Source organism: Choloepus didactylus, chromosome 8 (genome assembly GCF_015220235.1).
Source record: "Choloepus didactylus isolate mChoDid1 chromosome 8, mChoDid1.pri, whole genome shotgun sequence".
In the NCBI taxonomy this organism is placed as follows: Eukaryota; Metazoa; Chordata; class Mammalia; order Pilosa; family Megalonychidae; genus Choloepus; species Choloepus didactylus.
Genome location: NC_051314.1, coordinates 88,714,485 through 88,731,698, shown reverse-complemented (window position 1 = coordinate 88,731,698; position 17,214 = coordinate 88,714,485). Strand labels below are relative to the sequence as shown.

Sequence of the window (17,214 nt, the reverse complement as noted above, 5' to 3'; positions counted from 1 at the left end):
CCTGCCCCACCTCCAGACTCCCTGTTAAAGGTGCCCACAGATGGACACCGGTGCGAGGCCAGGTCTGGTCAGCATGGGACGGAGGGATACTGGGGTTTGCCTCCAGGGATGTCAGTGGGACTTGGGGTTTTCTCAGGCTCTTACCGTCTGGCCCTTCGGGCCCAGAGGACCTGTTGCACCTTGAGGGCCAGGAGGACCACGGGGTCCAGGGAAGCCAGGAGCACCAGCAATCCCAGGAGCACCCTGTCAGCAAGAGCAGAAGAGAGCAGCGTCAGGAGAGGGGGCGAAGAAGGACTGAGCCCACCTGGGGAATGAAGTCCAGGGCAACACTCACCGCAGATCCTTTGGCTCCAGGAATTCCATCAGTTCCGGGGTTACCCTGAAAAGGGGGAGGAGCAGTGTCAGCATAAAATAAGGAACAAAGAAGGAGCCCTACCCAAAGAAGTTCCTCCCAGCCCTCCTGGGCCCCAGGACCATCTTGGGGAAGCCCTTGCTGGATGTTTCAAGGAGAGGATGGGGTTGAAAGAGATGTGTGTGTCTAGAGATGGGGCGCAGGCATCCAACCAGGGTGTGGGTTTGGCGACTGGGGCTCCACTTCCCTCACAGTGAGGTATGGAGTCAAGAGTGCTAAGGCCAGGGACCCACAGACCCCAGACCCTTCAGACCAAAGGAAAGCTTCACTTACAGAGGCACCAGCAGGCCCAGGGGACCCAGGAGTGCCAGGTTCGCCTCGAGAGCCTTGAGGGCCTTCAGGACCACGAGCACCGGTGGGGCCGGCTTCCCCCTGGATGGAGGCAGGGAGGGGAGAGATGAAGGAAGGGGAGAGAGGAGACACCTCAGGGTCAGGGCCGATCGCATGCACAGGAGAGCCATGCGCCTGAGCACACACGTCCATGTGTGGGTCAGGCTGTCATTTTTTGTTCATGACTGAGCAATGGTTTAAAAGCTCCTCATCTCCCCTCTGTATTGCAAAGAACCACAGTCCGTTACACAATTGCCGGCTGTAGCAGTGATAATTGCTGGATCCGTCTGCACATAGCAGGAAATTCCAGGCTAGGGGACCCTGCCAGGCCTAGCGTTGCAGGAGGACACGTGGCGAGAAAGAGCAGAGACCTCTACCTCCCCACCCCTCCTCTTTTACTCCTTTATTGGCGAGACTGAGGCCCCCAGGGGTGAATTCCCGTTCACCGAGCTCCTCAGCTCAGGGCCCCACCAGAAAGCCAGGGCGCAAGCAGGCCACGACACTACTCCTCCCCTAGGTTTCTGCAACCCCTCCAAGAAAGATGGCCTCGGCTTTATCTTTCGTTTTTTCCTGAAAGTTACTCTCTGGATGACAGAGTCCCTGGGGAGGGCTGCTGACCCGGAGAGAGGGCAGAGCCTCCTCAGGTTTCTTCTCGGAACATTCCTGCCTCGCGTTTGTAATTATTATTTTCTAGAGGTCAGGCCCCTCACCTTCCACAGGCCCTCCTCACAATGGGTCTCCTTCACCCGGCTCCCGGGCCTCAGACACTGTCTGGTTGCCATGGAAACCCCAGGAGGGGAAGAGCAACCTGATGCCGGTGACCGCAGGGAGCTCCCGATTCCTGTCCTGCAGCCCCGGGAGAGAGTTCCCAGGGACGCGCACGCTGGAATCCCTCCTGGGCCACGGGGGCCTTTCCCTGAGCTGGCTGGCCTCCCACTGGCCTCTATTAATCCTCGGAAGAACTCAGTTAACATGGCTCAGGAGAGGAAGCAGAAACAGGAAGGGGAGAGGGGAAGGACGGAACCGTCTCCTCGCCCCGTGGCCCTCTCCCCTGGCCCGCGTCCCTGCAACACTCTTCTGGCTCCCCCCACCTTGTCGGCTGCGGTCTCCTGCACCCTCCCAGGTCTCTGTCTTCTGTCTGCCCCACTCAGAAGCTGTAACTGTACCTCCAGCTTTTCATCATTCCATCTTACTTTCCTTTCCAGCTGGTGGCTCTGAGAAATGCCTGGCTTTTCTCCTTCCCTCAGAAAGGAAGAGGGAGGGGTCCCCAGGGGGCATTAGCAAGGGTTGAGGGGAAAGAGAGTTTCTCGGGGCTCCTGGGACTCACGACTACAGCTGCAGGGGACACGCACCTTGGCACCGGGAGCGCCAGGGAAGCCAGGGCCACCAGCAGGACCGACAGGACCCTGGAGAAAAGAGGGGAGAAAAATGAATGCCAGGGTCTCTCCAGCCTCCCAAGTGAGCCGCCCCACACTCACACCCCTTCCCGCCTCTGTACTGATTTCACTCTGAACCCACTGTAGCGCCAAGTCCCTGGGTGAACGCTGTCCCCACTGCCAGTGTCCCCAGGAAGTTCCAGAGACAGGCCTTGTTTTGCCTGGTGTCAGAAGACGAAACAAGGTTCTATGACCAGTGCTGATATGCAGAGATTTCTTTGACTACCTTCCCCAACTATCCTCTCCTGAAAAAAAAAATACCTGCTCAAGATGAAATGCACTTACCGGAGGCCCTGCAGGGCCTGGCTGACCATCGTTGCCCCGGGCACCCTGTGAGCAAAGAGAAGGAAAAGCTGTGGTGAGACGCCCCCTCACATCTACCACTCCCTACCCACCATCCACCCACACAGAAAAATGTGGGCGACGCTGTGCCTGGGGTGGCCCAGGGCCAGGCACAGGGCAATGAGGCTGTGTTGGTGGACAGCCCGGCTGCCCCAAACCCCGCTGTGATGGGGGTGGGGGTGGGAGGCAGTCGGGGGCTGGTTCTCAGTTTAAATGAAGCTTAGGTAATTTCACAGCTATTCCATTATTTCTTCAACTTCAGTTTAGACCCCAAATATTCCCAACTTCTGGGCCAAGTTATTATTTAAAGACTCAGTGAACTGGCTGAAAGGCAAATGAAAGCCGTCTTGACCCAGTGCTTCCGGCCTGCTCACGGCCTCAGCTCGGGGGTGCCCTCATACTCTGGCCTTCTCTGCTACCCTCCTCAGACAACCGTCTCCTGAGGGAGGCAAAGATGCCACCAGAATGCCTGCTGCTAGCCCAGGAGAGGAGCACCAACCTGGGAACAGGGCACCAGCCACTAGGTCCAAAGGCCACAGGAAGGCCAAGCAGCCAGTGCCTTATCTACAGTAAGAGGGTTTTCTCCCTGGTTCGTGGTAAGCACCCCCCAACTCCCAGTTCCTCTCCCAGGGCTCCTCAAGGCCCAGGGACCTCTACCCAAACTCCAGGAGCCCCCAGGCTGTGGGGAGATGGTTCCTGGTCCGTGGCAGCTGACCCCCGCAGGTCAGGAAGTGACCTTCCCCCAGCTGAGCCCCTCCTGCCTGTCTCTGCCTTTCTGCAGAAGCTGAAGGAGGAGGCCACAGTAGGGAAAGCTCATGATTTAAAAATGATTCAAAGCTGCCTCCGGGCTCTGGCCCATTTGTCCCCAGAGACACACCAGACTGGCCTTAAGCAGGAAAGCAGAAGAAGACTTAACAGAGAAAAAAAGTGCCAGAGGGAATATAAGGCCTCCGTGTTGGCCACAGCCCCTACCAGGCCCTCCTGACCGCTTTGGTAGGTGGTGCTCCTGGGAGATTTCGGGGTCAGCCAGAGCAGAGGCCGGGGCTGGGCATGAGTGAAGGGGAGCTGCCATGCTGCTCTGAGAAGCCAGGGCTGGTCTGGTGCCCACCAGCTCTCCTGCAGCATGGCTGGGTTGTGGGCACGGACTGGCTTGAGGGAGGGCACATGACCGCAGCCGGCAGCAGCCAGCCAGGCCAACCCCCAGCCCAGCCTCAGCGCCAGGCCTGCACTTGGAACTGCATGAGCCTGCCCTGTGCCTGGGGCCTGCAGGCCTCGGACACCAAACAGCCACCATCTCGGAGCCCAGGCCCCAGAAGACCTGTGGGAGGCCTCAGAGCGGAGACCCTGCCAAGAGGAGTCTGATGGGAGGGCAGAGGGGGAAGGGGCAAAGAAGGCTCAGAGGCAACGTCGTCAACCTTCTGAGCCAAATCCTACGCACACCCTGCCAGCCTGACTACCGAGGGGCCAGGCACCAGCAAGGAAACTTGAGAAGCAGGGCCCGCTGTGCCCGGGATGGAGGGAGAACAAGGGGAGGGGATGCAGTTCGTCTTCACCCCTCTACAAGCAAGGCTGCTGCTGCTCAGAGCCTTGCTAGAAAGCCCTGCCAAGAGCCACAAGCCAAGCCAGAGTCCCACTAATCTGTGGAAGCAGCAGTGTGTCTTGGCAGGCCCAATGCCCTCTAATTCCCTCACACGAAGTGGCCCCAGGGCAAGGCACTTGAGGAGCTGCGGCTGACAAAGGAGGGTGGTGGCTGCTTGTTCTTTCCACGATCCGCTTTCCAGCAAAGTTCTTGCTAAACAGATAACATTATCTGGAAAGCAGCACAACTGAGTGAAGCTGATTCATTTTGGCCGGCCAGCCCTGTGAGGAGGGTCCTCGGAACTTGGGTAGTGGGGGTGGCAAGAAAGCATCAGAAAGCATAACCTTTCTTCAGCGCGGCTTTCATTGCATCGCTCGCCTGACCAAGCTCCTCGAGAACTCTCTATTGCCTAAGAGATCAGAGCTAAGTGCCTCCATCTGGCATCCTGCACATCCACCATCAATCCCCTCACTCTTCATTTCCCACATTAACTAGAGGCCACCAGAGTTGGAGGCCACAAAGCATCACTTGTCTTAAGCTATTGAACGCTTCTGTGCCTCAGCTTTTTTTTTTACCTAAAATGGGGAGAATAATAGAACCTACGTCACAGGATTTGGGGAAGATTAAACGAGACAAAGTGCATGGTATTACACATAGGAAGCGCCCATTTCATGGTGCTATAATTATCATCACCAGTCATCATCAGTGGCAGCAGTGTTAAATGTGCAGTCCCTGTAAACTGATGCTAGACTCTGTTTTATTTTTCTAGGACATCATCTGAGCAACCAGAAGGAAAAAGAGTAGCACAGTGCTATAGGCAATTTAGGTCTGTCCATAAATTCAACCTGGATTGACTGGGGAGTGGGTGGGAGGAGTTGAAGGGATTGTCTGAATAATCCTGACCCATTAAGAGCGAGTCCTGCTCTCACCAACCCTCCCACCCGCAGCCCTCCCCTCCCCTTTGTGCAGACCCAGCCTGGGAATTTGGGACTGGCACACTCCGAGTGAATTCTTATGGGGTTGACAATACTTTGCACCTCACAAGGTTGTTTCAAAGGTCAAGAGAAATATCCATGTATGAAAGCGCCTTGTAAATTCTATAAAGTGCTGGGGACTGGCAGCCTTGGGCAGGCCAATGACTCACCGCAGCACCGGCAGGGCCCGTCCGTCCTCTCTCACCAGGCAGGCCGCGGGGACCCTAGAACACACACGAGCACAGCACAAGTGTGAACTGGTGTAAAGACGCTCTGTGCAATGACTTTTATGTGGGAGGCCCTTCCTGGACACAGGAGGGAGAATGCACGTGCCCGGGAAACAAAGGTGGGATATTCCCGGTGGTGCCTCTTTCCTAACTACTCCCGGACTCCTCATATCACACCAAAGGCTTCTCTGCTCCAGCAGTGCACACCCACGCCCCCAGTGTCGCCTACCAGGAGCTTTGTTAAAGCTGCATCTTGCTCCTGGCAGTAAATGAGTTCTCCAAAATGTTGGGCATAAATAGAACTTTTGTAAATTGAAGCACACTTCAAGTGTGTTATCAGGGCTGACTGACTTTCAAGGAAAACTTGACAACTCCTTGTACAAATCATCTATTTAATACATTTAACTTTTTGCTCACAATCTGATGAAATCCATAAAAATTGAATATTGATTTCCATAAAGGGAGTACTGGTGTTTACAGTGCAGCCATTTGCTAGTGGATGTCCCTGCCAGGAGGTGATGTTGTACTCACCATGGGGCCTGGAGAGCCGTTCTCACCAGGGGCGCCACTCTCACCCTGGAAAAAAGACACACAGGCTCAGTGTCTGTGAGCCGTTCCCAGCCCCCAGAAAACTCCCAAGGTGAAGCTGAAAGCTCTGGTCATCACAGCGAGCACCAACATGCCCAAACTTCAGTTCCAAAAGAGACAAGTCCCTGAGACTGCAGAGCTGTTCTTGTGTCCTAACTCCACTAAGCTCAACAGCATCCCCTGGACTGGGAAAAGAGGTTCCTCCTTGTTCCCCACGTTCCTGTGTGCTTCCTGGGACTTACCTTAACACCTGGAGCACCAGCTTCTCCCTTGGCACCATCTAGGCCTGGGTAGCCCTAGGGGGGGAGCAAGAGAAAACACTCAGCACACTTCTGGGCCCCTAGACCCTTTCCTTTCCTCCAGGTGATCCCTTCCTTCCCCACCCACTTACTCTGTGACCTTTGACACCAGGAAGGCCGGGGGTTCCTGGGAAGCCGCGAGCACCCTGCAATCCGAAGAGGAGATGTTGAGAGCACAAAAGCAGAAGAACAGGGTAAAGGCTGCCCTGGGCTGCTGGACACCCTGGGAGCCGGCTCCCTCAGCCACCAGGCCGCAGCCGTGAGCCCCGGCCAGTGGGCAGCTCTGTTACTAAACCTGTGAACTGAGCCTCCCCCCACGTTATGCGAAAGGAGTATAACTAACAGCTGCCCGGCCTCCTTCGTGGGCCTGTGTTAGGGATCATAAACATGAAGGTGTGGTATATTTGGGGACTGCTGGTACTCAGAGCTAACTGATCACGATGATCTGGATTCGAAACTCCTGCCTCAATTCCAAGGAAGTGAAACTCTGGGAAAGAACTTTGAGGATGGGAAGAATGGGGGCCTCACCTGAGGGCCAGGAAGACCTCTCTCACCAGATTTTCCAGGTTTCCCAGCTTCACCCTGCAGGGAGAGAGAAACACCTCAGCTTCCTCAGAAGATGTGTTAGCAGAGCAGGCCTTCTCCAGAACAGCCTCTCTCCTCCCCTCCTCTAGGCCTTTCGGCCTCTCGCTTACTCATCTCCCTCACCTCTCTCAGACTCCAGACTCCCCTGAACGCCCTTGGGGGTCATCCTTTGCTTTTCTGGACACCCACATGGACAATGGGCAGACTCCTCTGTCCTCACCAGCCTCCGACTTCCCCTGGCTGGCTTCTGCTCTCTCCTCTCTCAGGCTCTGCTGGCTGGGCTAGCACCCCCAAACCTCAAGAGACTTTCCCATCTAATGTGATTCATGAAAGAGTCGAGAGTGCCAGCTCTTGCCTCTTCACTTCCTTTGCATCCTTTGTAGACATCTGACTCAGGCTGAGCTTTTTTCTAACTCATTTGCAATTAAGATAATGTTGGGTTGTTAAAGGTTTCTTTCTTTGTTTTTCTTTCTCCACATCTTTCCCCCTTGTGTTTTTCCTCTCCCTTCTCTCATTTCTCAATTTCCCTTCCTGGGGCTAATGATGCTTTAATTATTTCCCTTCCCATTGGGTCTAAAGCAATACCCAGGGAACTTGCAAGATAAGTCACAAGTGGGAATGTAGCCAATCGACAGAGTCAGAGTTTTCAACTGACCAATCTCATTCCGTAGGATACTGCCACCCTCTGCCAAGCCAAAGACACCTCCACCTCACTCCCCTGGCACACGCCCTCCCCAGGCCCTTTCCAAGGAGGCAGCTACTCATTTGACTACTCAGTTATACTCACATCATCGCCAGGTTTTCCAGGGGGGCCAGGAGGACCACGGGGGCCCATGGGACCCTATAAACAAAGTAAGAGAGCTTGAGATGGCTGGAGGGGAAGACACCTAATCAATGGACAAAATTTGGGGATTGTAGCCTTTGGGAGCTAATTCTCCTATAGGGAAGAAAGACAGAAAGGTAAAAACCCACTTAGTGCTGAGAGAGAGCAAAGGTGCAGAGCAGGCCAGATGGGAGGCAGCAGGGGAGACCCAAAAAGGGGACTGTTGGGACCGAGTTCCCGGTGGTCTTTGCCACATTTGATTCTCTGTGTTAGAGTTCTTTCATAGCTAAGAAGTGATGTGGAGAATTTCCTCTGGGTCACTCCACTGTGGAAAGAGTGAGGCAGAGCCTGGGTGGTGACAGCAGCTGGGGTCGGGGTGGTGTATCCTAAGGGGCTTCCCAGGGCCCGGGAGGGATACTCACAGAGACTCCGGGTTCACCAGGTTCACCAGGATTGCCTTGAAATCCTTGAGGCCCCTACAAAGTAAAGTGAGGACAGGTGCTAAGACAAACTGTGCTAAGACATCAGAGGGTTTGAAAAACACCTGTAGCGCCACCGAGAGAAAAAGACCTAGTACTTACAGGAGCACCGGCGGGGCCTGGAGGTCCTCGAGGTCCCATGGGGCCCTGCATTGGAACAGAAAATGAAGAGCTTTACTGGACAGGCTTCACCAGTGGCATCCAGTATGCCGCCTCCTCCCAGCCAGGGGCCCAGACAAGGACAAGGAGTTACCCTGTGGGCAGAAGCCCCTAGTCACTGCTCCCTCTCGTTTCCCAATCCCCATGCAACAATCTATTTTTATTTATAGGGGCTCTATTTAGACAGAGAAGCTGGCCTTGATCTCTCCTGGAAAGCAGCCATGTTTACTAAAGTCTGAGTTTCATTTAGTATGTGCCAAGTCAGAGCTGCAGGGCTGAGATTTCCTGCTGGAAGTCCAGAATGCTGGAGAACAGTAGCTGCTGTCTGCATCCTTCAGTTCTCCTTCCAAGAGCAACAGCGCCGGCTTTCTAACAGATGAGCCTATACACATCTCTCCATCCTCCTTCTTAGTCACTCCAGTGCATCATTAAAGCTGGCATCCATCGCCACTAAAAACCAAGTGCTTTAGGCTAACTAAATGGGACATTACAGAACCATCGCAGAAGAGCTGTTCTAAGAAATTATCTGTAAAGTAAAGGTTTTTCAGACTCTCTGGCTCTGCGAAGGGCCATTCCCTGCCACTTTGGTTAGAAAAAACTGGTTTCTTTTCTTACCATTGGTCCTTGCATTACTCCCATCTGGGCACCACCAGCCTTCTCATCAAATCCTCCAGCCATCTGGGCAGCAAAGTTCTGCAAACACACCCACCCATGTTAGGAGCTTGAGAACCCCTGGATCTTTCCTGCTTGGTTAAGGAAGATCCATCTGAAGAGGAAGAACTCTATTTAGAGAAATTCTAATTGTTGGAAGCTAACCTAGCATTGGTCAGAATAAACAATGATTCCTGAAAAATAGTTTTGGAAATGTGTCATCAGCTGATGGTAGCATAATCATTTCCCTGAAAGATGAAGGGTTATTTGGAGGAGTATCAGTTACTTGCATTTCATGTTATAAAATTATTATATTGCTATCAGAATTATTATTATTATATTATAAAAATTCTAAAATAGTAAATGCATTATTTAACATATATATATTGAGAAAGTTAACTAAAATATCCTTTTTCGAGTTTTTTTTAAGGGCTAAAATCAACAGTATTGAAACATCTTGGCAAAGGCCAGAGTAGGCATCTGAGAGTCCATTGAAGTTTCAGAATTTAAAACATAGCAAACATCGAAATGGCAAACCTGCAAAAACTGGGCAATAATATAATTTTTTGATTGGTTTGATTCCCAAACCGGCTTTAGCCACACACCTTTCCTCAGTGGGGCTCTTTCATGAGAATGAATAGTTGCTTGGAATGTACTTGGCAAGGACCAAGAATAAATGCCTTCCAAGGACAGTGGTCACTCTTCTTCCAGGGAAACACAAGTGCCCAGTCATCCTCTCCCCCTAACCATCCCCCTTCCCCAAGAATCAACCACATGGTACAGACGCCAGGGAGCCAGGTGACTGAAGGCCTTTGCAGAAACCCAACGAGTGAGAAGTCAGCCCTTAACACCACAGCCTCCTGCCTAATACGTGATTCCACTAAATTATAGGGCTGGGGGAGAAGCCCGCAGAGAGGTTACGGACACACAGCCAGCAGCCTTGGGAGCCAGCCAGGTAAGTGCAAGTAGCAATTTAGAAGCCACCTTTCTGGAGGGATGGCTTGAAGGAGGGGGAAGTAAGGATACTCACTCCACCAAGGCCAGGGGGACCAGGGGGGCCGGGAGGACCAGGGGGGCCAGGGTTTCCTGGGGTCCCAGGCTCTCCATCTCTGCCACGAGGTCCAGGAGCACCCTTGGCAGAAAGAGAAAAAGGCACCAATGTGACATAGTGTTTATTCAAGAACCATCTGTCCACAAGGTGCCCTGGGGAGGTGGCTGGGGGGTAAGGGCTTAGAGGACCTGGGAGTCCACAAGGGTCAAGTAGTGCTGCTTCTCTACTCACTTTTTCACCTTTGTCACCACGATCACCTCTGGGTCCTTGTTCACCTGCAGGTCCCTGAGGGTGAAGAAAATGGTGAGATGACAGCAAGGCCAGGGGCCTGCAAATCAGTAACTCAGATATGGTATGAAAGGGATGAGAAAGGCATTTCTTCCTTTCTTACCTGAGGCCCGGGAGGTCCTTTGGGTCCTACAACCTGTGATAGAGAGTCCCACAGAATGGCAAGTTAGAGGGGAGCACAGTAAGAGAACCCATTTAGAGCAGTAGATGCAGCAGAGTGTGACAACTATTTGAACTTACATCCTTGATGTCTCCAGGTTCTCCTTTCTGTCCCTGAAATACAGAAGAATCACGGGATTAAGCTGAGTGAGCCCACTAAATCCCAGGTACATTAACCTAACCAGCTGCCCCAGCGCTGAGGTGGCCTCTGAAATAAACCACTCCTGATGTCTAAAGAATTCTCCTAAAGAATCACAGGCAAGATTAGCATAGCATTGCCTCTAAAGAAGGAAATATAAAGGCAAAAACAAACAAACACACAAACAAATGAAACCCTCACCTTTGGTCCTGGTTGCCCTGTAAGGGGGGTAAAAAGGAGGAGAATGTTAGAATCAAGAGATGGATAAGGAAAAGCTATTGTCACTCGAGCACACTTTAGGAGATCAAACAAAGAAAAGGACACAACCAAGGAAGGAGGCAGTTTCTTGTAACTTCTCTGAATCCCTCTGTTGGGGTATTACGGTCACAGAGGTCCTGAGGTTGCTGAGGTCCCACAAGGAATGGAAGTGACCCAGACTTTGTTATTCAAAAAGCAGTCAGTATGCAAACGAATGGAGCAAGGGAGGTACAAGGAGAAACTAAAGAGCCCAAGATCTAATCAGTGTCGGGGAAGAAAGCACCCAAAACAGACAGAATAGTCTGTCTCTCTTTCCCCCTCCACAGGATAGGAAGCCCCTCCCACACCCCAACGCCTCCCCGAAGAAGAAAGGTCTTACGTTACAGCTGGGTCCCCTTGAAGCAAATACAAAAAGACAGCAGAGCATAGGAGTTACAAAGAGCATTGCAGCCAGCACCACCTCAAATCAAGAACCCCCTCCCCCTTTGTAGCAGCAAAATAGTAAAGGCAATCAGCTCTTCACTCACATGGGCCCACTCAAAAATGACCTGGGAATCTGTCAGGAAAACAGCTTCCCCAAGGAGTCCATGCTGGTGAAGTGTTAAGGAAAGGCAACTTCTCGCTTCCCTTTCAACTGTCTTCTCTGTGGTGAACAGGAAGGGAACGGTGACACTTAGACCTATGCCCCCACCCACCCAGTAGGGAGATTGGACCTATTTGGGGGTGTTGGGGAGGGGTCCCCTGCACCCACATCATCCACCAGCACTGGTTCCAACTGGAATTTAGTGACTACCCACAAGAGTGCAGCCACACGGGGCTCTATCCTAGCCCCAGCTCAACCTTCACCAATAGAACTCCCAAAGCCAGCCCTTCCTTCTCCTATTAACTTGCTTCTTAAATGGTGGTCAACTCCAACAGAGTTTAAAAACCAAGAATAAACTACCACCAAAGTTCCATACCTCAAAGAGGGAATCTGTCTCCTCTTTCTCCCCATGGTTGGCAGAGGTTTCTCCATACTGAAGACCCCGTATTTGGAGGTCTTCTATGGAGAAGACAGGATGCGGGTGACAGAGGAAGAATTAATTTGTGGTTTGACCAGAGCAACTGCCCCCCATCGTGGCTCTAGTAATTCACAGAGATGATTCCAGAGAAGATTTTTGTGGGATCACATGAGTCTCCTAATCCCATTTTTTGGTGGTGTTAGGTAAGGAAGGACTCCTATAGGGTCTCAGACCCACTTGGTTCCAACCCGAGGCACCGTGTGGCTGTGCAAACAAGCGAGAAGTGGCCTTTCCTTTCTGCCCCAGCTTCTGGGGTCCCATGGATAACCAGACCCTCTGCTTTGCAGAGATGACCAGCATCCATGGGAGGGCGTTTGCTACGCCTGCAAGTAATTTATTTATGTGGAACAGGAAATAAATAAATTACGACCACTGGCAGTGGTGAGATCAGTTGGGCAGATGGGGCAGCACTCTCCGAAGGGGATCTCGGGGCTGAGGCAGTCTTTCATGTCTTCACAGATTATGTTGTCGCAGAGGACAGTCCCAGTGTCACAGACACAGATCCGGCAGGGCTCAGGCTTCCACACATCCTTATCATTATACCTCTGCCCATCCTGCTCACAGCTGCCAGCCTCCTCTGTACCGAGGGCGGGGTGGGGAAGCAGAGAGTGAAGGGAAAGGGGAGGGGGCAGGGAGCCAGAAGAGAAAAAGAGAAAGTTGTTGAAGTCAACTTGACATAATTCGAATGTCGAAGGATGGGATCTGGCCACCTGAACATAGAGGACATAAACTCTATTGCTTTAAGAGATCATTCCTTCTTCCATGAATTCAGCAAGTGTTTGTCCTATGCTCTGCACTGTGCTCTCTATTCATAGTGAAAATCCTGACCCGGCAATGATGCTGGGGTGGGGTGCAGGGCTACTACTGAACCACATTCTCTTCACCCATCTAGCACAGGGGACACGTGGGGAGCGAGACAAGGTGGAGGATGAGTGGGAGGAGATAAGTCTCTAAACTGGAACTCTGGGACTGTAAAAATAGTGGAGATGGGAAATGGTGAGACCCACTCCACCCCCCCACCCCACCCCCCACACACAGAGCAGTGAGACCTTTTCCTTTTATCTCACCTTCCTCTGGGATTTATGGGATTTGCTAAATACAAAAGACAGGTAAGATCAAAACAGAATGTAGAAGATTCTACCCACAAAAATTAGAATCTATAAAGAGCTAGGTTCCAGAAGTGGACATATAACTCCGGGGTGTGGGCATGAAAAGAGAAAGGAGGAGCCATTATAATTTGGATCTAATTCCATTCTTCAAACTACATTAGGATTAGGGCCAAATTGGGGAGGGGGCAGGCTAATGAATGCCTTGGGGAACCTCCAGCTGTAGCCCTCTCTGAAGACAGCACTGGGGGGGGGGGGGTCAGGGAGATTTGAATGCCTGGCCTCAGTTACGTTGGCCAGTCCAGGCCTGGCCTTCTCCAAGAATGCGGACGAAGAGCAGCACACACTGGGCCCTCTCCACCAGCGCCCTGCCGTCTGGAATTCACGCTGCTGCTGAAACCTGTGGTGACAAGAGCGCCCCTTAGAGCGCCAAGGGGCTGACGAGCCTGTACCACGTGCTAGGGAGGGCCGGGGCTGTTTTTCTCATCAAAATCCCCAAAGCAACAGCAGCTTTGCTTTCAGCAGGGGCTGAATAATAGGAAAGAGACAGAAACCAGGTGGGCGGAGAAAGAAAGGGGCCGGCCCATTGCTCTTCAAGGAGACTCTGAAAGTCTAAAGATAAACTTTTTTTTTTTTTCACTAGAAGAAATCCAGCTAATCTTTAGGCAAGATAACAGCGGGGTGAGAGAGCAGTGTGTGTGTGTGGTGGTGGGGGGGGTACCCGGGGATTTGCAGAAGTTGCTGGGACACACTCACTGCTAAAATAGCTGCTGCTGTAGAAAGCCGACCGACTGGGAGAGGGAGAAGAGCGTCAGTTAACGGTCTCCCGTCCGAGTAAGGAAGAGCGCACCCTCACCCAGGAAGGCGCAGGGAGGAGGGAGTGGGAAATTCTGGGAGAGGCAGAGTACCCAGAGCTCTGCTCGGATTTCCCTAAGAAGGGCGGCCTCCGGAGGCGCGGCGCGGGGGCGGGGCCGCGCAGCGCCGGGTGTGAGAGCCGCTGGGTGACGCTTTGTGGCTGTGGCTCTGCACGCTGATCGCCTACAGACACTGGGAGGGTGAAGAGTGGGATTAAATAACCGCCTCAGAAAGGAGCCAGCACCGTAACCGTAACCGGATCCCCTTGGTGTGGACGCAGGAGCCCAGCACCATCATAATTGCTGTTCGAAAACGGCCGCCGATAGCATCCCGGCGAGCCGGATCGGGTTCCCCTCATTACAGCCGCGCGGTATAAGTGATTCTTTGTGGTAGGCCAATTAAAAAGCTGCCTCTTTCGGGGAACTGTTTTGCTTCGTCGCCGCTTTGCGCAGGGCTGGAGCCCGGGAGGTGGCGGCGAGCGGGCACAGGGGGGCATTGTGGGAGAGGGGGTCAGGGAGTCGGGGAGGGGGAGCCACTGGACCTCGCCTCTCATGAATGGGGCTTTTCTCGAGCGCACACAGAGACCGATTCACAGGTTCTGCGAGGAACCAGTTTAAATAAATACGGGCAGCGTTTCAGCCCCATCTGGAAGCCATCGCTGCCAATCTCCCAACGCAAACAAGCCTCACAAAGGAGGATTGAGGTCGCTTCTCGGAGCCGAGGGGCACTTTAAGAGGCTAGGGCTGTGAATGCAGATGTGGGTCAAAGACGCCGCCGCCAGTAAGTTCCTCAAACTCGCGGAAAGATGAGGAGGGGCGTGCCCCAGCTCTAGGTTTCTGACATTCCCGACGTCCACGCAGGCTGCGCCTTTCCCCACGTCAGATCTTTGGGTTGCGGACCCAGAGATTTGAAGGCAGAGAAGGGGTAGAAGACGGAGGGCAGTTACAGGGGTGGGATGCGCCCAGGCGCAAAGTCAGCGGCTCGGGTGCAGAACTACACTCCGCCTGGGAGGAGGAGCGACTGGAAAGTTCGGGCCCAGAAAACTATGGAATTCACTCCATCCCGGGAAAGATGCGGCGGTGAGAGATCTCTGCTATTTAAACGAGCGCCTCTAATAGCAGGTGGAGAATTTGGGGATTATTTCAGGGTCACTCAACTAACTCCGTTGAGCGCTAAGGCAGAAGTCAGTCAAGAAGACAACTTTGTGGATGTGTGCGTGTACATTTAGGACAAAAAAAAATATGAGCCCGAGCCGAGGCCACATATTGACACACCGTATTCCCCAAGTGGCCGCGCGCACGCCGCCGGCTTAGCGCACCACAGGGACGCGCGGCGGGAGTCTCCTGCCCCGCGCTCCGGATGGCTCCAGCCCTGCCGCCGCCCAGGTCAGCCGAGTTAAGGAACAGAAAGTCCGCCGGGGCCTGCCACCTTCCAAACCATCTCTGCAGACAGCCTGGTCGGTGGCAGGTGGGAGCGCACAGAGCCTCGTCGTCAAAGGGGCTTTGATTCTCGCCTCCTCCCCAAGTTTCCCCTGCGATTGATTTACAATCTGTAGCATACAAAGACAGGAATCCCAGCCATCGGAAATGTGCCCAAACACGTGGAAAATAAAACCTTTCTACCTAATACGCTTTCCAGGCTTCGTTTGTCCTGAATGTAAAACCAGACAGTGAGACCTTACTAAAGGAGGTGGCGGAAAGATGTGGCCCGCACTGCGTTTGGACCAGATTGTAAAACTGCCATCCCCCAACTGCACTCGTAGAGATATTTATAGCAATCGACCAGCCCCCTCTCCTGCTACGTTCGCGCGCGCGCGCACACACACACACACAGCAGCCTGGGTCCGTGAGTTCCAGAAACTTAGAAAGGCTACCCATAGTACCTGGGGGTGGGGGCTGGGGGGAGGGCTGGAGAGGGGAGGGAGGCAGCAGGGAGGGGACCCTATTTTGGGGGGTGTTTCAACAGCCGAGTCTGATTGGAATATTTTCGCCCTTCTACGGAGGTTCCGAGACCCCTTTAAAAAACAGAGGCAAGGAGAAAGCCGAGAGAGGCAAACGAGGGCTGCACCTTGCTCCAGAATCAGTGGATGGGAGAGGGGACCCAAGAGAAGCTGAGGTCTCTGAGTGCTTCTCTGAAGTCTTTGTGGCCTCGCAAGTCGTCCCACCAGTTTCAGTGCATCCCCTTTGTCTAACTCGCCTTTCAACACTCCAGCTACCAGCCCTTGGACACGACTACAAAGTTAACCCCTAGCGCTTGCTCGCTTCCTTGCTCACTCTTTCTCTCCCCCAGTTCTGCTAAGATCGACGAGCCGTGACCCGTTTTGCTGAACTCGGAGTGCCTCAGCTAGGCAAGCAAGCGTGTGCGCCTAATGATCAAAACTGGAGGAAAAAAGCGAGCTTAAATCTGTGCGCAAACTTTTCCCAACGAACAGTTTGCATATTCAATATTCCTGCACAACGTAAGGACCTGCGAATGCCTCCAGCAACCATCAGCACCGAGGACGCTGGGACCGAGTCCCTGATTTGCATCCGCTGGAAGAGCTCCGGCGCATCTTGCGCGGAAGTCTCAGCAGGGTATGGCCTGGGTTGCTGCTCTTACTCGGACCTGCAGTCTGCAGACTCGGGAGCGGGAGCGGGCTGGGGAGAAGGGCGCGGAGGGGCGTTCGGAAGGGAGGCAGGCAGGGGCGGTGGGCGACTTACGGACATCCTGGCCCTGACATCGAAGGACAGCGGCGACAAGCAGCGTCAGCAGCACCAGCGTCTGGGGAGCCCCGAGGCGGATCATGGCTCACCGCAGGGGCCTGGTGGACCCCGGCCCTGGCGGAGCGCGGCGAGGCGGCAGGAGCAAGGCGCGGGTCTGAGTCTCTACCGCGTCCTCATGCAGGAGGCCCTCGGATCAGGAGGAGGAGGCGGAAGACCCGGCAGCCCAGCGGCGCTCTGCGTCTTGTCTCCTCTGCGGCGCCGGTTATATGCGCCCCGCAGCTCTCTAGGCTGGCGAACTCGCCCAAACCGCGGGCCGCCCCCCGCCCCCCGCCGGGCTGTAACCTGAGACCCCGCCCCCGAGGCCCGTCCGGGCTCTGCCAGAGCCCGCACCTGCCCGGCCCGAGCCCCCCTCTCCGCGATCCCAGCTTCCCGCCCCCAACCCCTAGTGTGCCGAGTGGCCTGATCCGGCTGGGCGCAGAGACGGTCCCCGGTGCCCATCCCCACCCGGGACTGCGACGCTGCCCCCTTCGACCCCAGACGGGAAGGGGGGCCTCGCCTCCGGCCCCTCCCCTCGGAGTTCTGCCCGAGTTGGAGGGGCGGGGGGTGTTTGCAGAGGAGCAGGCTAGGAGCCCTAGACCGAGGACGGAGAAGAGAAGGGAGGGAGGAGGGAAAGCGGCAGAAGAGAGCAGCCGTGGGAGGGGGCCTGCACCG

General features: G+C 54.1%; 1 protein-coding gene across 2 annotated transcripts in view; it reads right to left on the bottom strand.

The window, feature by feature from the left end:
- The window catches only part of COL2A1 (collagen type II alpha 1 chain), a 30,365-nt gene extending 13,780 nt beyond the window's left edge, over window positions 1–16,585 (bottom strand). Inside the window, exons 1-21 of one of the 2 annotated variants that reach the window (XM_037845354.1) lie at window positions 16,501–16,585; window positions 12,211–12,417; window positions 10,723–10,739; window positions 10,464–10,496; window positions 10,327–10,359; window positions 10,167–10,220; window positions 9,915–10,016; window positions 8,849–8,926; window positions 8,177–8,221; window positions 8,018–8,071; window positions 7,560–7,613; window positions 6,716–6,769; window positions 6,280–6,333; window positions 6,131–6,184; window positions 5,832–5,876; window positions 5,244–5,297; window positions 2,464–2,508; window positions 2,095–2,148; window positions 686–784; window positions 335–379; window positions 145–243 (exon numbers count right to left, since the gene is read on the bottom strand). In XM_037845354.1, the coding sequence (XP_037701282.1) occupies window positions 145–243; window positions 335–379; window positions 686–784; window positions 2,095–2,148; window positions 2,464–2,508; window positions 5,244–5,297; window positions 5,832–5,876; window positions 6,131–6,184; window positions 6,280–6,333; window positions 6,716–6,769; window positions 7,560–7,613; window positions 8,018–8,071; window positions 8,177–8,221; window positions 8,849–8,926; window positions 9,915–10,016; window positions 10,167–10,220; window positions 10,327–10,359; window positions 10,464–10,496; window positions 10,723–10,739; window positions 12,211–12,417; window positions 16,501–16,585 (1,365 nt within the window). The remainder of the gene's footprint in view (window positions 1–144; window positions 244–334; window positions 380–685; window positions 785–2,094; window positions 2,149–2,463; window positions 2,509–5,243; window positions 5,298–5,831; window positions 5,877–6,130; window positions 6,185–6,279; window positions 6,334–6,715; window positions 6,770–7,559; window positions 7,614–8,017; window positions 8,072–8,176; window positions 8,222–8,848; window positions 8,927–9,914; window positions 10,017–10,166; window positions 10,221–10,326; window positions 10,360–10,463; window positions 10,497–10,722; window positions 10,740–12,210; window positions 12,418–16,500) is intronic. The other variant, XM_037845355.1, reaches the window with a different exon arrangement.
- Window positions 16,586–17,214: the final 629 nt, after the last annotated feature.